Here is a 23,431-nt window from a genome sequence, read left to right as displayed (position 1 = left end):
GACTGTGTCAAACCTTTAAGCTCAAGAAAGAGATCGTACAATGTACAATTCATTTTGGTTTTGTGGGCCTTTTTATTTCACAATCCTTCCAAATGTACAAAAACAAAGACGTGTTACAAAAAAAAAAGAAAAAAAAAAAAAAAGATTCACCATTACCATTACCCCCTGTAATGACGACAACAACAAAAACCATAGCGACAGATGACTGGAGACTGGTATCAAACCAAAGTGCATCAGCCTGAGGTGTAGTAGACAGACCCGGGGGGAAAAAAAGAAATTATTTCAAAAGCTGTCCCCTCTTCCCTAAAAATTTGTTTTTGTTTTTAGACATCGGGCAGACCCTGGCCACCACCTCTCCACCTTCCACCGTATTCCCAGAGCAGCGGAGGACCTAAAGGAAGGGCCGTGTCTTTTCGACGTTCGGCTTCAGAGCATTCTTTAGTTCACTAAGAGAGTGGAATATAATTTAGTTCTTTCTCTTCCCCAATCCTCCTCCTCTTGTCGTGGTAGGGGGGATGTTGAGTTCCTGTTTGGAGCTTTTATAGGTCCACCTTCTCGTCCTTCTTCTTCTTCTTCTTCTTGGACTCCTCCTGCATCACTAATGGGTTGGAGGCCTCCCTCTTCAGGTAGGAGAGGAAGTCGCTCACCTCGCGCCCTCCCTGTAATGAGAGCGTGAGACTCAGCAGAGAGCACAGACATAGACTCACCAAGCAGATGATAGCTTGAGCCGATACTCACCTCGTATTTCTTTGGGCTTGTCTTGCGGCCAGCTGGAGAAAAGTAGATTGTGGGGAAACTGGAAAAGAAAAGATTGAGGAAATAGATGAGAATTCACATTATTAAAGCATCAGATGTTACCATGAGACAGCAATGTTTTAAATTTCACATCTGTAAACACAGTAAGAAGCCAGAAATGGTGGATTCTGATCCAAGACACAAATAAGTGCTGTTCAGTAGAGGAAAGAACTAAACTAAAAAGAGGAAGGCCAAGGACAATATGTGTACAGATTGAGATTTATTTTATTTTATTTTATTTTTCTTTCACTTATTTAAGTTGTTTCTGTACAAGAGAGCAAAGTTGCCGGAGTCAAATTCCTTGTATGTGCACATACTTGGCCATTAAAGCTGATTCTGATTCTGAAAGGACCTGATTTTTCTCATAATTACTGGGAAGACAATATGATTTCTCCTACTCATCTGTGAAGTGATTCAAAACCTGAACAGAGAATTCTCCTTAAACCCAGAACTCAACTGGAACTGGCTATACTGTATATTTTAAAACTCCAGATTTCTTTTTTCTAGAAATAACATATTTGCATCTGAATTACTGATAAGGGTACACATACAGTAACAGACCTATCACAATATCAATAAATGCATGAAAGCATCAGAATAAATCAGTTTCCAAGGAGCATGTTGGAGCATATGGATGGATTTAGGTCGGAAACTTTGAACCCGAATGCTCCATGTTTTTCCAAAATACTTGTCGAGGCCTGAGGGAAACATGAATATCACAATGAGCAACTCCTGACTCACCCGCTGACTTCATATGGAGATGGCACATCGTTGGCTGTGGCGTCCATCTTGGCAATAACAACGTTGGGATCGTCGGCCAGCTTTAGGAGCAGAGGAGAGAAATTGTTGAGCGTTTGCAAGATGCTTCACTTCACCAAATCTACTACAGAGTCCGTACATTGCTCCATTTCATTTGAATGCAAAATGAATATCTTCCTCTTTTCATATTGTCGGGACAAAACAAGTTTGTTCTGTGAAGTTGCTGAAGTTGTTTAACCTCATTTCTTACGGTACATTAGTGTAAATTGGGAAGTGATGTTTCGGTTCAGGCCATTCTTTAGTTAAGATATGTCAAATCCTGCTTCTGTCATGGTAATAGCAGTAGTTAAGGACCCCTCCACTCACCTTCTCTCCCAGCTCTGTGTATTTGGGATCCAGGTTCTTGCAGTGTCCGCACCATGGGGCGTAGAACTCGATCAGGACGTCTTTGCTGTCGTCGTTGACGATGGAGTCAAAGTTCTCAGCCACCAAGACCTGCAGACAAACAGATAAATAATGTTATGTCGCCCTGATTCTGGCCAATAGTAAACAGCCTCTCCATCACAGTTGTACAGACACGTGGAGGTACTAAATGCTTAAAATTTATCAGCAATAAAAGCTATGATAGCCAAAAACAACTGAATCAGTACAGAGTTGACTGCGCCATCACGCATATCCAAATGTACTGATTCATGTTTGCTTTGTGCACCATCTGCTACCATTTCCAGGGTGTAGTGCTTTCACCACTATCTTCACAACATGTTTTTTTAAGCTGACCTGAGGAGCACACTTTACTCCAGACAGACAGAAGACCTGGGTGGCAGGACTCAAAATAAAGTCTGTATCCAGCTACCAACAGTAAATGAGAAACAAGCTCCACTGTAGCACTCTACAGATACTGAAAATAAGAGCAAAGCAAAGCAAATCTCACCTTAACGGGACCATCGTTGTTCTCTGGGATGGGCTCTGATTTCAGGTAGCGCTTCAGCTTGCCGTCAAAGTAGTTCTGCAGGAAACGCTCCAAGGCTTTACCATCACGACTGTCGGGAAAACACAAACCACTTTTAAGTAATCAGCAGAGTTTGAGAGGGAATCATACCGAAACAAAATATCTAGGTTTACGCTTGAGTTGGAACTATTGACCAGATTCTGAGGTGTAACCTATAATCAGTTTAAATGTGAAGCACTCATAAAGTTTACTTGGTGATTTCTACTTCCACAGATCTGTCCAGAACTTTGTGACTATTGTGCAACTCCTCTTCTGTCTACACTGTCATTCAAACTCTTTTATAAAGCCGTAAACAGGCCAATGGCTTCTAGTATCAAAATAAATTTTGATGAGTTGTGTCATTCTCTTAAAACAATCTAGTGACCTATATTATACTTCACTTTAATTACATGATTGATTTAGTGATGGATTTCAGAGTTTGTACTTGTGGAACCATTTGTCTTGACTTACGAGAACTCCTCGCTCATGACATATTTGTCTCCCTTGGCGGTGCGGATGGCCACCAGAGGCAGTTCTCCCGAGCTGCCGTCAAATCCAAACTCAGACACTTCGTGGCTGAACACGTTTTTGTTGGCTACAGCGAAGTTCAGCTTCTTTCCCTGATCCAGGAATCCCTTAGCCACCTTCATCACCCTGTAAAAAGTTAGTTTGGATCATTTTTTGGGTTCAAGTCATGCTGTTAAAAATCTAAAGAGCTTCAGAGTGGGGGGTGAGGCCAAGAATACAGGTGTTGCTTTCATTTCAGTAGTTTCTGAATGTGGTGAACTGCACAGTTAGATTTGAGATAAAGGTAAAAGAGACAACAGCCGCAGCAAGTCGCTCTCGTTTCAAGGACCCACCTGTTCCTCCAGTAGTTGGAGCCCTTGGGGTTTTTGTCATAATCTACATCATAGTAAGCCACCAGCAGGTCTTTCCCCTTCAGCTGGTCTTTGTTGTCGTCCGTCATGTGGGGACAGATTCCAAAGCTGAATTGAGAAGAGAAAGGAACAGGGGATCCATTTACAAAGGAATTTAAACCAGCACGTTATACTCTTTTAGCTACTTTTGAACAACCATATAATGTAACAAGTGCAAAGTTCTTTCAGGAAGTCTGCAAAACATGAATAATTTGTAGACCAAAATGTCACACACTTACACTTCAGACTGAACGTTGGAGCAAAATGAAAACTTATCTGGTTTGTGGAGAGGAAGGAAAAAAAAAAAAAAAAAAAAAAAACACTCTTCTGCAAACTTGTCACATGACTGCTAGTGAGCAAACTGGTGAAACCACATGAAGCCGAGGCAAGCCACAGCTACTTTAATCTCTTTGGTTTCAACTGAATCTAATGTGTGTTGAATTTAAGTTACACACAGCAAAAATAAACTCTGTAAAATAACAAGAAATGAAGAAAGCTTCCCCACCAACTGTATCCTGCCAAAACAATGCCTTCTTTAAAACAGCTTTAAATTGTATATTAGCATTTCTGTCACTGTGCTGGCCGGCTCTATTAGCTCAACATTTACAGTACAGCGTTACAGTGCAGGGTGGGTCACACAGAGCATCTGGATTGGATAATATGATCCCAAACAGTAGCATTCCTATGTTAGTCGACAGTCCCATCAAGACACTCCCACACAGTAATAATGCAAATTTTCTTTTCAAATGGGAGAACCAATTATCTACTCAGCCTCAAGATGTCATCTTATTAAGTCTAATATTTATTTCCCAGGTTTATAGTTGCCTGAACAGAGTTTGGGTCGACTATGTTTGCAGAGAGGACCTGTTACATGAGGTCCTGTTGGCACTGAGCCAGTCATGTAAATATGCAGCACTCTCCAGGAAGTCATGGGGGATGAGAGAGATAGAGGGATTGACACGTAGCAAAGAGCGCAGGCTGGAACTGAACCTGCACCGCTGCAGTGAGGACTATAGCCCCAGTTAGACCATACATGCACCCTTCATGTGGAAGATGACTAAGTGTCTTCCCACAGCCAACAAGAGCAATGCCATAAATGTACTGTGTTTTGCAAATAAACAGACTACAGGGTGTGGACTCAGTAAACAGTAATACACTCACATGTTGTCCTGGATGAATCTCTTGACTTTGTTGCTGGTGAATTTGTCTTCACTGTATGTGACAGAGCCGTCTTCAAACTTGTTGTTGAGTCGTGGTGGGCGGAACAGGATCACTGCCCTGCGAACCAAAAAAGGAAATGTCACTATAGTCTTGGTAACAGCAGCTGGTGACAACAAACACGTTAAAAGAGTTATTCTAATCACTCTGTAAAAGCTGCCCCCTACGGACATGGTTAGACCAATGCACTTCTACTCACTCTCCATCAACGCCGTGGGTCTGGAGGAGGGCCTCAGAGTTGGTGTGGGCAAACCGATAGTTGTCCCTCAAGGCACTGGCAGCCTTCAGGAACTCTGCCTGTGCTGTGCTCTTGTCATCAGCAAAGAACCCTGGGAAGGAAAGACCAAACACATACCAATCAGGCTGCAGAATCCAACAATACCTGATCAGTGGATTGTGCGCAAGAGGAAAATGAACTCACCAATAACACTTGCATCATGATCTGTGATAAACTTCTCAAAGTCTGCTTCAGCCTTGAGTTCCACAGAAGATGGGCCAGCCTGCTTCTTCAGGAAGCTGACAATCCCATCTACACAGAGCAAGAAAAAAGCAGATAGAGGAGAAGATGGAGAGAGGCAAGAAAATTAAACATTGTCATGAGAAATAAGAAAATATGAGTGCAGACAGAGAGACTTCTGCATGTTTTACAAAAAACTTATACGAGGAATTTACCTGCTGTTCTGGGCCCGTCATAGGGACCAGATTCCTCTCCATCCCTGAAGATCTTCAGGGTAGGGTAGCCACTGACGCCGTATTTGCTGCATGTGTTGCTGTTGGCTGTGCAGTCAACCTGTGTGGAAAGACATAATTCACTTTCTGAAGAGGTGCAGAGAGCACTACAGTTCAGTGAGCAGAAAGCCACCCTAAAGTGGACAGGGTTAAGTGAACTACATTATGCAGTACCTTGACCAGGGAGACAATGCCTTTGAGACGCGTGGCCGCTGTCTCGTACTCAGGTGCTAGCCGTTTACAATGGCCACACCTAAAGGATGGAGGATATGGAACAGGAGAATGAGTTACAGTTCAGGTTTCAGCTGGGTGAAGATCCTCAGGCAGATCTAGAGAGTTCACCGAGTGAACTTTGATACCTCTGATGCAACTACACAGGGTTTGTAAAATACTAGGTTTAAGTGTCAAAGAAAAACGAGGGATTCACAGGATTGCAAATTATTTAGTCTCAATTAAGCACTATTAAAGCTGCAACTATGATTTTATTACTTTCTTGTCTGGTTATTCATTAGTTGGTGCAGAATATCTCAAGAAATTATAACTAATCACCAAAGTGGCATATTAATAATGCTTCATTTGTCTAGATGTATAAAACTATTATCAACACATCTTATGTGAATGTATATATAATATTATTAAAACGCCTGGAACCTGTAAATGTTTGACGTTTTTGCTTAAAATGGTGTTCCCAGCAACGTTTTAACTAAAACTCTTAACGTTTCATTTAAGTTTGGCACAGTGAGACCACGTCAAAGTTCTTCTGGGCCAATCAGAGGTGGACACCAAAACTTCCATGGCCAATCAAATCGTTACAACAGTGTAAGGACACGCCCCTAACTTCCTCATAGCCCCGTTTGCACGTAGTTTCAATTATGAAGTAAAAATATATTCAAACACAGTTAAAATACACACTACTACTAAGCGAAGTTCATTTCAACAGAACAGCGTACAGTCAAACTTAATCTGTCCTTGAATTACTGGCTCAACTGAAAAATGTTAACAATACAGCTAGTTAGCTTACACATATCCGCTTCTAGCTAACATGCTAACGTTTGGTCCCAAGCCAATAAGCCTCACAATTTCACTGTGCCTACTCTGTAAATGTCAACAACAAGCTCACGGTGTAATTTACAATTTATACAATCAGTTAAGTGCTTTAAAAAACTGAAAATACAAACAGGGCGTCATAAATCTGCAAGTGAACATCACATAGCTTAACCATGAAACAAGTGCGCTAGCGTTAGCATTTGTCGTGCTTGCAAATAGATTCATAGCTTTGATACTCAGAACAAACTGTGAGGAGACTCACCAAGGGGCAAAAAATTCCACAAGCGCGAGACCATGATCTCCAATCTTGCTTTCGAAATCGTCATCCGTGTAGTCGAGTACATCACTGGCCCGAGTGAACCCGGCGAGAGCGGCCAAAAAGATCAGCCTCAACATCGCGCACCGCGCTGGCTAAAAGACTTCTTCACTGTTGATGGCACAAAAAAAGTTTGAACTGCAGACTGGTGCAGTGACGGCCCCTTCTTCAGCTCTCCAGCGACGTGAACCTCAAGACTGCAAGCTCTTCTGACAGGGCCAAGTGCAGACCAGTCGATAGAGAAAGAGAAAGGGATGAAGGCGGTGAAGCTGTTCAGGCAGCGGGTCCTCTCCTAACCACAGTGTGGCAGCCTCCCATTGGTCTGCTTGGCGCGTCATTCTTCCTCCATTAGCCAATTAAAAGCAGCCAAATGAGACCTCGTCGCCTACGGACCAATCGTGACTGGGGAAAAATCAAAGCTCCTCTCTCACACACGGAAGTGATTACATTAACAGTTCCCTGGTCAAAATCATGTCTTTTTAATGAATTGCAAACAACTCTGAAGGTTTCGTTAGCATTTATGCTAATTATTATGCCATGCTCATACACCTCCTCTGTCCGTGGATTTATAAGACTCCAAAAACCCCGCTGCAGTGCTGACATATTTCCCCACGTTTCCCTCCTGTAACAGTATAGTTAACTTACAGCTTTAATGTCCCATAGGTGCAAACAGATATGCAGGAGTTTGTCAGTAGTAGTGACTGAGTACAGTAAGGCGCAGCAGTTAAGTGAGACATGTACAAAGTCTCACATCGATATCAGTGTTGTCATTGTCAGGAGTCACCAAACCATTAAGTCCAAAGATGAGATAATAAAGTAAAACTGTCCGGTAGTGTCCTCTGTGTGAGGAGACTAGGATGAAGAAGTTTACTTTGCAAGATGACATTATACCAGCAACAAATCAACACCATCATCAAAAAATCACACCAAGCGCAGCGGTGGAGGAGTGTTTACGTAAAAAACAATAGTACTGCTAATTTAAAACACATCAAATTATCTATTCCTCGCGTTTGAGAAGCACAAGCAATGAGATACTTTACAGTTTGAGGTTAGTTTGATGTCAAATGATCTGTACATAACACTATGTGATTTAATCCATAAAATTACATAACTAACATGTAATATCTTACATCCCAATGAAATATAGTGGAGTAGGAGTATTAAGTGACATGAAAAGGAAATACTTACTTAATATAATGTTAAAACACATACAGTGTTGGCGGTGGATAACATTTGGCATTTTTTGAGTAAAAAGAAATACTCAATTAACTGATTATCAACAGTTGCAGATTTAATTCATATCCAGCAGTTAATCCACTGGCTTCGTCAACTTCTGTCCATCCTCATCTTTAAAGCCTGCATTGGCCAGATGTAGCTTCATTAGCTTTACTTTGACTGAAATCCTACTTAAGGCAGCCTGCCAGCACTGCTGCTTTTATCAGCTCATGTGTTCTGATGAATCAGTGTCCTGGTGTTCTTAAACCAAGAGCAGACTTGGCTCGGATGTCAGAGGAAAGGTCAAACACACTGGTCATCGTGCTGATGGGCCGGTTTCTGTAGTCTTAGTTATATTTGTTGTGGAAAAAAACAAAGCCCTCAGGATTTACTGTGCTGGAGCCATTAGTGACGTAACAAACCTGTTTCAGAAATGATCTGACATTATCTCAGTTTGTGTTTTGTTGTTTCTGCTGGATATTGCATCTGTCCACTTTCACAGCCCGATGGGAGAAGCTGTTTTTTAGTGTATCAGTTCTGGATTTGATGACTGCATGGCAGTGTGGTGAACAGTCTATATCTAAGGTGGGTGTGATCCTTAGAAATGTGACTGGCTTTTATTGGAGCCAATCAGTGTTGATGTCCCGCCCTCACCAGGTAGGTCTAGTATATTTTTAATATAAAGGGTTGTAATGTTAATATAAAGGGTCATAATATTATTATACATATTATTGTGGCTGGATTTATCACATTGAAGTGTGCAAGTCTCATATTGTTTTGGTATCATGATCAACTGTAATATTTTAAGACATTACAATTGTTAATTTTGCATACACATAAACTGTACCATAATCTGTATCGAGACATAATGAAGCATGCATTGTAATCCATCTTCATGTTGTAATTATAATTTAAAATGTGTGTAATAATATGTTAAACTGGAATACTGTTCTGTTCTTTTTGGCAAAACCAGGCATCATACAGTCACCTGCAATACTGAACTGTGTGTTGAACGTTTTTTTTTATAAAGATGCAGTTATCCGTGCATGCCAGCAGAGGGAGCTCTCTGATAGCACTTAGTAAGTAGAATCAAATATTAACTCTGAAAGCAATCCGAAAGACTTTCTCAGCAATCTTCTATTTCTTTCTCTGACTATATCAGAAGTTAGTTATTCCAAAGAAAACTACTGAAATCCAACCCTATCTATCCAACCCATATCATGTCAGTGTACTTTGAATAAGACTGCTTCAGGCAAGCAACAGTGTCTTGAAAATATAAAAGAACATTTTAATTAGGTGATGAAGTGAACAGGAATAAAATGAGGTTCATTTTCAGATTTGTATAGAAACTCTAAAAGATATTTATATTCAGAACATAATAAATGATATTCATAAAACAGAGCATGACACAGACTTTTACTAAGTTAATAAAAAACGTCTTAATAGGATACTACTGGACATTATGGAGACATTATAGTACAATGTGCATTCACTATGTAATAATTGCCCTCCCATTTATAGTTAAGGAAACACTAATTTACATTGTATATTGCTGGTGTTTAAAGTATTCCTTTCTCCACTGTGTAAACTTTGCTTCTCCTTCACTCACGCTTGCAGATCCACATATGACTAGTAAACAGTGCTAATCCTTGAAAGCTGAGAAGCCTTTTTTTATTTATTTTTCCAGATCAGCCTGTTTTCTGTAAACTGACAACTGAGGTGGAAATGGCAGAATGGGGTGGAAATTATTTAGGGACTAAATAAGGTTAGAACATCCACTTGAGTTTTTTTTTTCTCCATGTGGAGAATAAGGGTGCTACAGTATTGTCACTAATCAATAGCCAGTTCATCCTGGGGACCTGTGTTTATTAGTGTTCAGCTGTGTAATGTGTCGCTCTCATCTATGCTGTGGAGATCTGCGCTCCTTTACCCACAAAGCTCCCTCCCTCCCTCATCGGAACCCCCTTAGCCTCTGTGAAGTAGTTGCTATGGAAACCGGCTTGCTCCTCAGCCATATCTGGAACAAGGAGGAGGAGAGAAGAGGTCTGCAGCATTATGCTGGTGACATGCTCGCACTGCTGTGAGAGACAGAGGGTGTGTGTTCAGGACGTCAGAACCTTCCTCCAAATCCTCGAGGAGAGAGGAACAGATTCCTCGCGCCTCGCAGCACCTACGCTTGACGTCTCAGCTGCCGAACACCGAACGCCTTGTTGTCCTGTCAGCGTCCAGACAACAACACTGGGAAAACTGTCGCCTGTTTCATCACGAGAGACAATAAATATCCATTCATTCACACTAGGACAAAGCAGTGGTTAGAGACTTCCTGCAGGGCAGAGACAACACTCATGTCTTCAAGCGAGCTTTAAGATAAATGACATTCAAGTTTATATTCTGTCAACACTGTTTAGCTTGGCAGCATAATCCTAAAGCTAAACTTTTTAAATTCCGATTTCAAGACTTTCAGCTCTTGGCTCCATTAAAATAAGATTCTTGTGTAACAGCCATTCAAGCATAATACAGTTTTGTTATGCCTCAGTCACATGGCCCTATGCAACCACACTGATTGTAATCATGCCAGCAAGCTCAGTTACTATGGTTACTTAAAGCTTGGGCGTCATGTTTGTTCAAAAACCGCTTTGACAGATAGAAAGACTTAGGTCTAGGTCATGCAAGGCATGGTGAACAAATAAGACACAAGCTGAAGAGGTACTGTTAAATAGATGATTCTTTATTAAAAGACAGTACGGAGTGACATTCATTGATGAGCTTGAGCGATATTGCTGCAGCTTACAATACAGACCTGGCCAGTGTATGTTGTAATATCATAATCTGACACCAGAGTGTCATGAACATACAGATCATCTGGAGTCTCATAATCTACATTCAAATCCACTCAAAATGGTGAAATGAAACTATGTACACACAATCCACAATGGAGAGTAATATAGCAGAAATGTATGGACTACACTAGCACCAGATAATAGGCATGATCAGTCAAGACACAGGAGTGAGGGGAGGAGACGGGCTGAGTACAGGACATGCAGCAGGAAGGGACTGAAGCAGGGTAAAGTAAGGATTGGTGGGCTGAGGAGTGGTGTGTGAGCAGAGCCATAGATAGTGTTTGGCCATGCACAGGCAGACAACCATACCCAATTACAACAGCCCCACAATTTGTGCTTCCTTTTCAATCTATGCCGGCATTTTTGAGCAAAGGTTTCAATTTGAGTTTAAAGCATTGTTTGAATTTACTGCATTAGGCTTAACACTTTTAAACCCAATGCACTTCTTGGGCCAGATTGCAACATACAATATATGCAGATTATGTAATAGTGAGGTATATTGTGGGCCGGGGAGGGGTGATTAGATTATTAGTAATAATGAATGAGGCAATGACATAGATATATTTGTAATATCTATGGGCACAGAATTTGTGCATGTGTATGTGCCCAGAGGTTTGTGGGAAGAGAAGAGGGATCAGTGTCTACTTGAACTGCTTGATGGGTGGGGGCACCTTGATGTCCTGGCTTTTCTCCAGCCTCTTCTCACACTCAACCAGGTAGTTGACGCCATCAACCACTGTCTGCACCAGCTGGACCTGAGGGAGGGTCACACCACATTTAATGCTGTTGTTAAGTTTTGCACAAGAAAAATAAAAACACCTAATAAATGCCCCTACAACTTAAAATGCGCGTGAGCTTCATTGTGCAGAATGATGTTTATACAGAGTTTGACACAAGGAGGCTGTTTTCTACTGTAACACACAGATGAACCATGAACAAATATGCAGTTAAGTAGAATTTAGCTTATGTTAATTTTGTGGAAAAGCAAATATTATTATTTATGGAAAAGTCTTTTTCTATATTTTGATCCAAATTTAGTGCACAGAGCAGTCAGCAGACCTAATCACTATGGATTTTACAGAGACTACTACATATAAATTAACTGAGATGGGAGAGAGCATCGAACAGAGGCAGGAAAGCCTCCTCCAAGCTATGGTCAAAAGTCAGGCCCACTTCCAAAACACTGACATCAACAACATCTGTTGTGTTAGCTCTGGGGTTTGCAGCAGTTAAACAGTCCGATACACAAAACACATTCGCAGAGACAAAGATGCATTTCATTTTATCTACTTAAACAACTGTATTAGCTTTTAGCTTTTGCTTTTATGTGTGAGATATGAACAGAAAGCTGAGACCGGCCAATGACAGAGATTACGTTAGAAAGTGGTGGCCTGAGATGTAGTAGGTTGTATATTTGTACATTAAGATTTAAAAATTATTCTCAGTTAAAGTAAATAAAGTCAATCAGGAGTTTGTATCTTTTACATACATGACTGTGCAAAAGTTTTAGGCGTGTTATTTCTATTCTCCCATCACAGTGCATCAGTCAACTGCATTTAACAAACTGTATAGACATTACTAGGAGAGCTGGAGGCACACACACACTCACAACTGCTCTATTGTATTGTATTACACACAAGTGACACATGACCAAGGACATGACAAAGACAGACCCCATGTACAGCCTGGATCTCCTGTCCTGTCCTGTCCTCTCACAATTATAAAAAATATCTCTAGCTCCATTTGGTCCGAACTATAACTGTTAAATTTGTACTCCCACTCCATCACAAACTTACCAGTGCTTATCTACACCGATAACACTGTGCTGCAATAAATACTCTGAACCTTTGTTTATCCAGGAAGGATTTATTGAGAAATTAACCATAGTTCCTGCAATGCTGCTCTTTCACACATTCCCAGTAACCACAAGCATTTATTATTGGCTAATAAATAACCGCAGAGACTTTGAGACTACGGTTTCAACATCAGGGTAATATTTGCAAAGGTAGCGAATTAGCCGCACCCTTCATCTTTACTCAGCTCCCATTTCTTTGCTTTTCTGCCCAGGTGTTCCTTACCTCAGAGTGTCCCAGGCGGTCCAGGTTGGAGATGTCGAACACGCCACCGACAGCAGCGGTGTCCACGCCACCTGTCCCCCTCTTCTGCAGACGCAGGTTGTCCAGGATTTTATTGAAACGGGGGTCCTGGGAGGTACGGAAAGTGCAGTTATTCTCAAAGCAGTAATCGCCAATACCTAATGTATACCAGGTGTTGGCAGGTATCATTCAGGCATCTTAAATTTCAAAGCTCGTTCACCACTAACCTTTAATAAAAACAGCTCATTTCCAGGTGAACATGTTAAACAGTTATTATGACATAATTTTAATCAAAGAACCTAATTATGTTGTTTTATCTTGTAACAACCACACACAGTGCAAAGTTTATAGTTCATGTTTGTACAAAATGTGACAATATAAGAAAAAACTGAATGGGCCATTTGTGTCTTTTACTGAATAGGACAGATTGAGATTGATGTGCCACAAAAAAGCATAAAAAGACTTTATCTTCTCAGTCTGAAGATAAAGTGGACACAACAGTAACATCTTTTATCTACTAAAGTAATGGTATCAAATTTTGTTCCGTTCCAACTATTGTGTTACCTTGGCCAGCAGGGGCAGTTTGACGTGGACTCCAGCCCTGAGCCCTGTGCCCAGGTTGGAGGGGCAAGTGAGGATGTAACCAAGTCTCTCATTCCACATAAACTCCCATCCTCTCTCCTGGATCAGACGTTCTACCTGAGAAGGAGGGAATTAGAGTAAACAGTTATTAGATTTTTTAGATTTCATGGCTGACACATAAATAATGGGGGCTTGGTCATATGTAGAGCTTCTAAATAAGCCATAGATTGAGTGTGTGATACAACACATGAGGCTTCCAAAGAACTGAGGAGTGTTGTTCAGCGTTGTCTACTCTTACTGTGCAGCAGTGCAGCACCAGATGTTGCATTGCTTGTCCTTTGCTCTCTCTCTAATGGGGAACTTGGACCGCTTGGATAAATAATTTATGTTTTCAATGCCATATTTGGTCAGTGTGTTATTGTGCGTCAGTCAATGTGCTTTATTTTTGTTGTAGGACAAAGACAAGTGTAAGCAGTTTATTTTCCATTTGCAAGCATTCTCTCTATAGAAAAGCTTTTAGGCATTATTAATGCCTTCCCCTTGGCTAGTAAATGCATGCATCCTAACAGTCTGCTCTTATTAAATCCAGATCCACTAGCCTTATTAAATCATGCACAGCCAACATTGGGCTGCAAGTCCAATTGGTTGGCTGTGACTACCGCATACAACCCCAGAACATGTGAGAAACTAATCAGCTTTCTCAATCCAATCAATTCTCAGTCCAGATCCCTTTTTCCATCTCAGTACGTTAAACATTCTTAAACATCCCACCCACATATACAAACAGAGTCCTACCTCCTTGAGGCCTCTGCAGAACCTCTCAAAGACTCTTTTCATGTTGCCTCCCTTTTCCATGGAGATGACTCTGGTGTGATCCTCCTCATTGACCCAGATCAGGAATGTCTTCTCGTTGTTGTGCCTGCAAAGACGGAAATTATATTCAGTTATACAGTATTGATTCCTGTGGGTTAGTCTGTCCTCTGCATTCACACCATCATAGCTACTGAGACACAGGCCAACAACAGGGAGTGGTAACTGATTCTGATGCAGTACCCAGTAAACCTGAACAGAGTGAGGATACGTGTTCCTTATGTTATTCCTCACTTCAAAGTTTTCTTTAAAATTCATGATTAAGTTATTAAAGAGATAACATAAAGTAACATTTGTTGGTGAAATCTTACAGCTCTAGTCTATCAGCTGGACAGAAAACAAGGTTCTGATCTCTTCTGACTACATGGATCCATCCGTCTGTCTAATGATCCAACACTATACTTAAGAATGAAGGTTCTCAAAAAGTAGTTGGAAATATCCGCTGCTGGTCTCCTGAGGATGAATCCTAATAAAGTAATGCCCTACTTATTTATGTGTGGCGTTATAAGAAGGTCAGTACTTCTACTTGTCCCACACTTGGTCTCAAGAAAAGATACTTCAAAAATGATATCTATGTAATATGATTTATTATTGACTGAATATTTAGCTTGGTCACACTACTACATTTATGCAAAAATGTCCATCTGACATGACATATTTCAAACTCTAAAAATCAAAGTATAGTGATATTTGCAGGACACGATCATGCTTCCCTGAGAAAGCATTGAATTCTGATGACCGCCCTGGCATCAATTTCAGGGCAAAGTATTGTTAGACAAGGGTGGGGACAGACGTTTGGGAAAAGAGAGCTGAGTATGAAGGATAATAAAGTAGTGCAGCAAACTTGAAGCGTGACAGAAGAGAACATGGGGGAGGAGTAAAACAAAAAGGTGGTGTCAGAAGGGAAGGTGGAAAGGACCAGCAAAAATGAGGATAAGTAGAGCAGAACATAAGAGCAGTGAAAAAAAAATGAAAGTAGAGAAGGGGGATGAGAGAGAAAGAGAATGTTACCAGTACTGAAAGAAGAGATGATGAAGGGATGAAGTGAAGGTGAATTATTAAGGAGAGAAGAGATTAGCTGATACGGCTGGCACAGGGAGCGAAGAGGGAGGCTGGTGATTGATTTTGGCTGGCTGACACACAGCACTGAGTTATTCCTGGGTCCATGTTGAAACTTGATGCTGAGGGAGCACTGTCTGCTTTGCTACATCACCTCATCATAGCGTAGCAACAGAAAAATTACTTTACTGGTAAAACCATGATAAATAATAAATATTCCTTTAAATTCAAGATTTATTTGACAAACTGTCATATATGAGAACTAATTATTAACTGAAAGTGTATCTTCATTTAGGACAAATGAAAGATTACAGTTACTGTAAGTGTTTATATGACACCCTGTCATTTTCCATTTGTGAAAGAAAGGGTTCATTTAAAAAACTGCTGATTGAACCGAATAATAATTCATCAAAATGCTATCTCAAAAAAAAAAAAAAAAAAACAATAATTACAAACTAGTCACAACAACATTAACAATAATAATTTAAATATGATTTAATTCATTTTTTAATTTTTTTTTAAGTCTCTGTTGTACTGTCAGGTAGAGTATTTTTCTAGATGTATCCATTTGTTCCATACAAGTAAATACTCAAGCCTTTGCTTTTTAGTTTGTACGTGCTCAAACTTGGCCACATAATGAGGTATTACACTGCCTGGCCAAAACAAAAGTCGGATTTAATGAAGCAAATAGGTACGAGCCTCCTATTACATAATTACTGCATGGGTTATCATATTTCAGCTGGCAACAAGTTATTTAACCTCAACTGATGCAATGAGTAGCTTCTCTTTTCTTAAACAACCATGTCTAAAGACACATCCTGTGGTCGTGGAAAAGATGTTAGTCTGTTTGAGAAGGGTCAAATCATTGGCATGCATCAAGCAGAGAAAACATCTAAGGAGACTGAAGAAACTACTAAAATTGGGTTAAGCACTGTCCAACACATTATTAAAAACTGGAAGGATAGAGGGGAACCATCATCAGAAAAAAAAATCCTGATAGGTTGTGATTGGCGATCACTTAAACGTTTGGTGAAATCAAATTGAAGAAAAAACAAGAGTAGAACTCAGGGCTATCTTTAATAGTGAAAGAAAATGCATTTCCAAATGTACAATGTGAAGGAACCTCAAGGGACTGGGACTGAACAGCTGTGTAGCCTTAAGAAAACCACTAATCAGTGAGGCTAACTGGAAAAAAGGCTTCAGTTTGCTAGGGAGCATAAAGATTGGACTCTGGAGCAATGGAAGAAGGTCATCTGGTCTGATGAGTCCAGGTTTACCCTGTTCCAGAGTGATGGGGGCATCAGGGTAAGAAGAGAGGCAGATGAAGTATGAATTTTTTCTTCCCTGATGGCACGGGCATATTCCAAGATGACAATGCTAGGATTCATTCAAATTGTGAAAGAGTGGTTCAGGGAGCATGAGACATCATTGTCACACATGGATTGGCCAGCACAGAGTCCAGACCTTAACCCCATTGAGAATCTTAGGGATGTGATGGAGAAGGCTTTGAGCAGTGGTCAGACTCTCCCATCATCAATACAAGATCTTGGTGAAAAATTAATACAACACTGGATGGAAATAAATCTTGTGACATTGCAGAAGCTTATCGATGCTGTAATCAAAGCTAAAGGCGGTCCAACAAGTGGCGACTTTTTTTTTGGCCAGGCAGTGTATCTATCTACAGTATCTCATCATGCACATAAAATGACACAGTTTCCTTGTCCTTGTAGCCTTAATAAAGCAGATGCTGTAGCAGAACTTGAAAAAAGACAGGAACATGTTGACACTGAACAACACAGGAACTCACGTGATGGCATTCTGGATCATCATCAAAAAATGTCCAACATATTAAGTAAACAAACCTTAAGTTAGTTTTGTTTACCGTCCAGAAACTAATACTTCACACTTACCAAATGCCACGGGCGTCTGGCCAGTCACGAGCCATGCCTGAACACGTCAGCAGGGGGGACACAGGCTTGTCAAATAAGAAGTGGTCCTATTGTAAATAGAGAGAGTACAAGTTTATCTTAAACTTAGACAGTAGCTGTTATTTTGGCAGACTCACTGAGATCATATCAATCACCGACCATTTACCTAACCCTAGCCCCTAACATAAACCTAAGCTTATCCTATCTTAATTGTAATGTGTTCTTAATAAAACAACTTTTTATAAAAAATGACAGATTAGACAAACAGAAATAACTTTTTCCTGAACAATTACTTTTTGAAAGATAAACTGTCACAAGTAGCATGCAGGTAGCATATAGCCTCTTTGTCGCCTCACTTACATCAATGAGCTGTTGCTGCTCCTTCTCTGTCATTTGGGTAAGACTGTAGTACCTCCCCTCCAGGTCATTCTTAAGGCCAGCGAGGGCATCTATCACCACTCTCTCGACCTCCCTGCGCTCTGCCCGGGTGCAGGCTGGGGGCAGGCTCAGTCCTCGGATACTTCTGCCCGTCCTCACCCTGGACGACAGCACGTAACGCTCATCAAATTGTCCCGAGTGAATCTAAAACAAGAAGGGAAACATTTCTATTTTTGCATTCACATGTAAAGAAGAAGTTACATAAACAAAAGAGGATTACAACTGGCCCGATAGGTTAAACTAGTATTTACTTGAATGTTATTTTCAAGAAATTACAGCAGGTCACCATCCCACTGAATAAAACAATAAAACAATTTTCTGACAAGAAGATATGTGTTGTTGTAGTATTGGCAGTGGTAGTGCTAGTAGTACCTTGCTGGCATCAAGGTCAGTGGGGTGCTTCATGGCGCGGGGGTCGTAGCCATTGTGCCTCTCTTTGATGACAGGATCCAGCAGGTCTGCAAATACCTGAATCAGACACAGAATAAAAAAAAAAAAAACAACTTTTTCAGGAGATAATTAGATCAGCATATATCCATATAGTGGGAGTGACCTACAGACCCCGGATGATGTCTTCTGACCTCTGATCGGCGCGCGCACCCGCTACGGTCGGCTTGTTTACCAGTAATTTGCTACTGATATGGTTCGTCCACAACCTCAGAGTCGGACAAATATTCAGCCATGCTGGAAAAAATTAGCAGTGGCAGATTACAGGTAAACAAACCTACCGTCGCGGGTGCGCGCGCCGCTCAGAGACGTCGTCCAGGTCGGAAGCTTATCATCCGCGTCGCTTGCATCACGTGACCACCTTGTAATCGCGCAAGTTGCGGTTAGAAAATCGCGTTTTATCATATCGCGATATTATCGCAAATGCAATTAATCGTTCAGCCCTACTGCATACCCACACACAGGCAGAGGTACTCTTTTAGCTTGGTTCAATATTTTCCTCAAGGACATACCAGTAAAGTGTTTACAGGCACTGCAATACATTTAAATCTTATAATGCTGCTTTGTTAGAACTTTTAAACAGGCTACATCTCATATGCAAAAACTAGAAGGTAAAAAACAAAAATTAAAAGCGTCCCTGATGTATTGTAGACTCAACATATATCTAGTTTGTATCCAACTCATCAAATTGAGAATGCTTTAATTATTCATGACTGTGTCTGAAACTACTGTAGAGGTTCAATGCAGAGTTGGAGGAACCAGCCAAAAGGTACAGCAGTTAGCCAGCTTGGAGTTTGCCAAACTGCATTAAAAGGAAACATAAGGGGAAAGGACTGTTTTGTCTGATGAGTGAAAACTGAACTGTTTGGACACAACTCCCAATGTCCCAGTGCACTATGTCTACCAATAACCTCCTTTGGTGGTGGCAACATCATGCTACAGGGCTGGATGTTAGCGGCAGTGAGAGTGATAAGAGCTGAATGGAGAATTCATTCATTCATTCATTCATCTTCTGTACCCGCTTAATCCTGTTAAGGGTCACGGGGGTCTGCTGGAGCCTATCCCAGCTGTCATCCGGCGAGAGGCGGGGGTACACCTTGGACAGGTCGCCAGTCTACCGCAGGGCCTGAATGGAGAATTAATGATGCTAAATAAAGAGAGGTCTACTCCAGAGACCAGCAACCTGAGGCTGGATAACCTTTTATCATGTCAGAGAACAGTATACTCAGTATACAGCCAAGACGACACTGGACTGGCATTAGGACAAGTGATTGACTGCTTGCAAGTGGCCTAGACTAATACATGAGAAAACTTCTGTTGAGTGACCTGAAGATGACACGTCACAGATACCTCCCCTCCAATCCAGTTGTGCAAAGCTTGTAGAGAGCCACTCAAGCAGACAAGGCTATAATGGCCTTCAAAGGATACTAAATTAACTGTCTGGGTACTTTTGTAAATAAAAGATTTCAATTTAGACTTTTATTATATTTTCAAACTTCCCTTTATCATTATGGTTTATTTAGACTGATGTCAAAATATATCTACAGTATTTAAAAAGAAATCTACCACAGAAGAAAGTATGTAAAAAATGTGCATACTTTTTAGGATTTGAATATAACAGGATTACCACACCAATATGTTGCAATAAAGGAAACACAAACACATTTTTAAACAGGGAGCAGCAGCAGGGAGTGGTGCTTACTCAAATTTTGTACTGCAGTCTCAGGAACTGTATGACTGATTCTGCAGGTCCATGGGCAATATCAGACTAAAAATATATACTGATTTCTGTCAGAAGTCCAAGGCATTTTTGTGGCCTAAGGCAAGGCAATTAAAATGGAAAAACAGGCCTTCATTCCAGTTAGACATTGAAACATCCCAAAAGTCTTAGCTTAAAACCTGGTCTCTGTGGTTTTGTGATACTCCTTTCTGTGAACTTGTCTCGACAAGCTTCCTGCTTTTCATTAGCCATGTAATGTTTATGGCAAACTAGTGGCATGGGAAAGCTGCAGACCACCATGGCACTTAGGCAACAAACAGGGGCCTGCAGCAGGCACAAGGTACAATAATGTCTGACCTCATAGGACTCCTCGTCTCCTGCCACCATGCCAACAGTCTTGATGAAGGGGTGCCCAGGGTTGTCCACGCCCGTCTGGATAGCCTGGTCCAGTGTGTACCCGTTGGGAGTGGCCTTATCACACAGCTTGGCATAGATCGCAGGTGTCAGGTGACTGGCCATGCAGTTGTTATGTTTGCGCAGGTCAGGGTACTCTGCACTGTACAAATAAAAATGCAAGATAACATTTTGCAGCACTAATCTTTGAGAGATACAGTCTTAAGTCGTGTGGGTACGGGGTAACTAAGAAGCTGTCCTTCTAACACAGCTCGATAGTTAACCAATTTCCACATGACACGCACACAGGTGAAAGGAGCTAAAATAATTAACTTTTTGCAAAAACCACATCCTGCTGCAAACGCTGTAAACTTACTTAGACATGGAGGATGCAAGACAAACAGGGACATGAGGCTGGTACTGTCAAAAGGGACAGGCAGCACAGCTACTTTATCGTGTTCACTCAAACTTTAGATCTTCATGACATGCTAAAAAAGTGCCACAATTAACAATTATAACAACAAAAAATACATTTTAGATTGATGTTGTTGTTGCTGAATAAATCAAAAAGAAACTAAAGATTATTCATCTATTCTCAAACTAGCATTTGGGCAGGCTAGTCTAGAAAATAAAAGGAACTGCTGTTAATGACTGGCTTTAATCCAAACAATTTACTTTCTTAAAGCTGAGGATGACGTAAAATTCTATTGGCCAAATAAAGAGTAAAAGTGCAGAATTAGTGCAGACCAAGCAGATTATGCGTTCCTGTTTACTGCTGCCTGTCAAAAAGGCTAAGACACTCAGACTTAAAGTGCTCTACAAAGCATTTCTGGTGACGATATCTTTGTCATGGGTTGGCTAGGCAAAAGTTTATTCACATCAAAGCACAACGAATTTGGCTTCTCGCCTTATTTCCATCATTAACGGTAGAAAATCGGTGCTGCGAGAGATGACAGTGAAGGAGGAAACTTGAAAAAGGCCACTGCACATGGTGTCGATACAATCCCTAAACCACGTGCAGGAAGTCAGGAAAATGTAGGTGGCCACTGACGCAAAACGTGGGTTTCGTGCTAGCAAAGTGTGCCAGTCAGATACAGATAGATAGCACAATGAATGAGCTCCAATAAAGTGTCTGTTTAGATTTCTGGCGCATATAAAGCAACAACTGGGTGGATGAATGGATGGGTCAGCTGCACTGTGATGAACTTTCCTGCCGGGTGATTCATTCTAACCAGCAGTGCCTCAGTTTTCAATGGAGGACAAGCATGGCCAGACCAATGTCACCTTCATAGTATCACAGTGTTTTTGCGCACAGACGCTCTAGTGCTGAAGGTGCTCCTTTGGTGCGCCCGGTGTGTGACCGTTATATAACAGTGGGCAGGGTTTTATATATCTGAGCTGCAGATAACGTTTTACTAATTTATATATGTGCTGCATGCCGGCGTGCTGTAGGGCACGTACGCATTCATCCTCAGCCTCTTCATCACGCCGCACCGTATCCATACATTGCAGGCCACACATATGCGCACAAGTTATGGCGCTGAATCGTCTGTCTTGTGAAATGAACGGGAACACACACTTCTAGTCTATTCTACAATGAAACATGGCGCCATAATAAACCAATTAACTATGGCCAATATGACAGAGGCAGCTTCATTTTCCATAGGCGCATTATGTTGTTTTACAAATACGTTAAAATAAAATTGTTAGCAAACATGTATTACTATAATTTATATATATATATATATATATATTTAAATTAACACATTTGAAAAAGCTGCTTTAACCATAACCATAATGTGTTACAATGCTAGCTGCCGTGCTTTATGGTGCTAGCTAATATTAATAACCTCGCTGTGAGTCTTGTGATATGACTATGATTAAATAGGGAAATGTTTTTGATAAACTGAACATTAAAAAAGGTTTGTTAAATAGTTTTTTTTAAATTTTACATTATAATGAATGACTAATGAACGTTTAACAAGCTAGGTGGTTATATTCACAACCCACACCCTTCCTCCCTCATTTAGTCAAATTACCCACTATTAATTAATCCAATTAAGAATTTAACTGGACCATATAATACTATTCATGGTTAAAAAAGCCAAACCTTTCCAAATTAATCCAATATAATTGTTCATAAAGCCGAGTAAAGGACAGTGGCAGGGTTTACCTGGCGGGGTACCGCCTCCGTACAGGCACTCCGGCGCTGACATGTTCCCGGTGGAGCAGAAACCCAGCCGTTACCGAGCCTCCCACCAACGACAGGATCCCGATGTTTCGTTTGGAGGACAGGATTCTTGTGAAGCTGCTTGCCATGTTTTATTCTCGTTATCGCCGGCGGTTAAAAAAAAAAGGGAAGAATATGGTCTTATGTCCACGGTCGTGAGGAGGGAGGGTCAGGTGGATGGGAGCGTCGGTGATGAAGTGCCTCTGATGGAATGAGAGGGAGAGCGGTTATCAGGAGTGAGGTCAAGATGGACGGAGAGAGGACGAGACCGGAAATCAAGCTCTGACTTCGCAATAAAAAACACAAAATAAAAGACCATCTGAGTAATTATCTGCTTAGTTCTCAGTTACTTCACCGACGTACTGTTTTTTATTTTTGTTTGTTTTTTCACTTTGATCCCTTTCATTTTATCATTCTTCTGTTTAAGAGCAAAACGAAGAAATATTTACTGAAATATTTTGCTTTTTGAATATTTTAATTCAAAACATAATTTCAAATATATATGATCGTCTTGAAAACTCTGATACACTATTTCAGATTAAAGAAGCTAATATTGTGTGAAATAATCTATTTATTAATATATGATATATAACTGTATACATAAAATAACAACTATTAAAACAATATTTTGAAGTAGAAAAGAAGAAAATGTTCTACATGCCTTAATAGACACTGGCTCAAATGAACTGTAAATATTACTGAGGTAAGTGGGGATGAACGCGTGTTGTACAGGAAGTCACCCTGCTTATTTTGGCTACCTTGACAGTGGTGGAGAGGAGCGTGGTGTGAATACTAAGGGGAATCGGTGAATGGGGTTGCAGCACTGAAAGGAGTTTTTGGGGAG

General features: G+C 40.8%; 2 protein-coding genes across 2 annotated transcripts; both read right to left on the bottom strand.

The window, feature by feature from the left end:
- Window positions 1–48: 48 nt before the first annotated feature.
- pdia3 (protein disulfide isomerase family A, member 3) lies at window positions 49–7,045 on the bottom strand. The gene is made up of 13 exons (XM_084554499.1): window positions 6,716–7,045; window positions 5,581–5,659; window positions 5,350–5,467; window positions 5,099–5,206; window positions 4,877–5,006; window positions 4,621–4,737; window positions 3,403–3,528; window positions 3,014–3,196; window positions 2,486–2,594; window positions 1,921–2,049; window positions 1,537–1,616; window positions 739–796; window positions 49–659 (listed from the first exon to the last, which is right to left on the bottom strand). The coding sequence occupies exons 1-13, from the start codon at window positions 6,847–6,849 to the stop codon at window positions 540–542; spliced, it is 1,491 nt and encodes a 496-aa protein (XP_084410625.1). The 5' UTR covers window positions 6,850–7,045; the 3' UTR covers window positions 49–539.
- A 3,474-nt stretch (window positions 7,046–10,519) lies between these two features.
- On the bottom strand, window positions 10,520–22,818 carry LOC311496007 (creatine kinase U-type, mitochondrial-like). The gene is made up of 9 exons (XM_084555726.1): window positions 22,531–22,818; window positions 20,322–20,520; window positions 18,170–18,265; window positions 17,720–17,941; window positions 17,342–17,427; window positions 14,298–14,421; window positions 13,485–13,619; window positions 12,903–13,028; window positions 10,520–11,579 (listed from the first exon to the last, which is right to left on the bottom strand). The coding sequence occupies exons 1-9, from the start codon at window positions 22,674–22,676 to the stop codon at window positions 11,466–11,468; spliced, it is 1,248 nt and encodes a 415-aa protein (XP_084411852.1). The 5' UTR covers window positions 22,677–22,818; the 3' UTR covers window positions 10,520–11,465.
- Window positions 22,819–23,431: the final 613 nt, after the last annotated feature.

Source organism: Chelon labrosus (assembly GCF_963514085.1).
Source record: "Chelon labrosus genome assembly, chromosome: 11".
In the NCBI taxonomy this organism is placed as follows: Eukaryota; Metazoa; Chordata; class Actinopteri; order Mugiliformes; family Mugilidae; genus Chelon; species Chelon labrosus.
The sequence above is the reverse complement of the archived record's forward strand: the minus strand, read 5'-3'. Positions and strand labels throughout refer to the sequence as shown.

What these genes read in the sequence shown, in the direction of transcription:
- LOC311496007 (XM_084555726.1), bottom strand. Translation starts at nt 22,676, where the DNA reads ATGGCAAGCAGCTTCACAAGAATCCTGTCCTCCAAACGAAACATCGGG. An exon ending in CCAGACGCCCGTGGCATTTG is followed by an intron (nt 14,422 to 17,341) that starts GTAAGTGTGAAG and finishes CCGTCTTTGCAG; the next exon opens with GCACAACAACGAGAAGACAT. An exon ending in AACTGCCCCTGCTGGCCAAG is followed by an intron (nt 13,029 to 13,484) that starts GTAACACAATAG and finishes CGTACCTCCCAG; the next exon opens with GACCCCCGTTTCAATAAAAT.
- pdia3 (XM_084554499.1), bottom strand. Translation starts at nt 6,849, where the DNA reads ATGTTGAGGCTGATCTTTTTGGCCGCTCTCGCCGGGTTCACTCGGGCC. An exon ending in TGACGGGCCCAGAACAGCAG is followed by an intron (nt 5,207 to 5,349) that starts GTAAATTCCTCG and finishes TGCTCTGTGTAG; the next exon opens with ATGGGATTGTCAGCTTCCTG. An exon ending in TCTCCATATGAAGTCAGCGG is followed by an intron (nt 797 to 1,536) that starts GTGAGTCAGGAG and finishes TTTCTTTTCCAG; the next exon opens with TTTCCCCACAATCTACTTTT.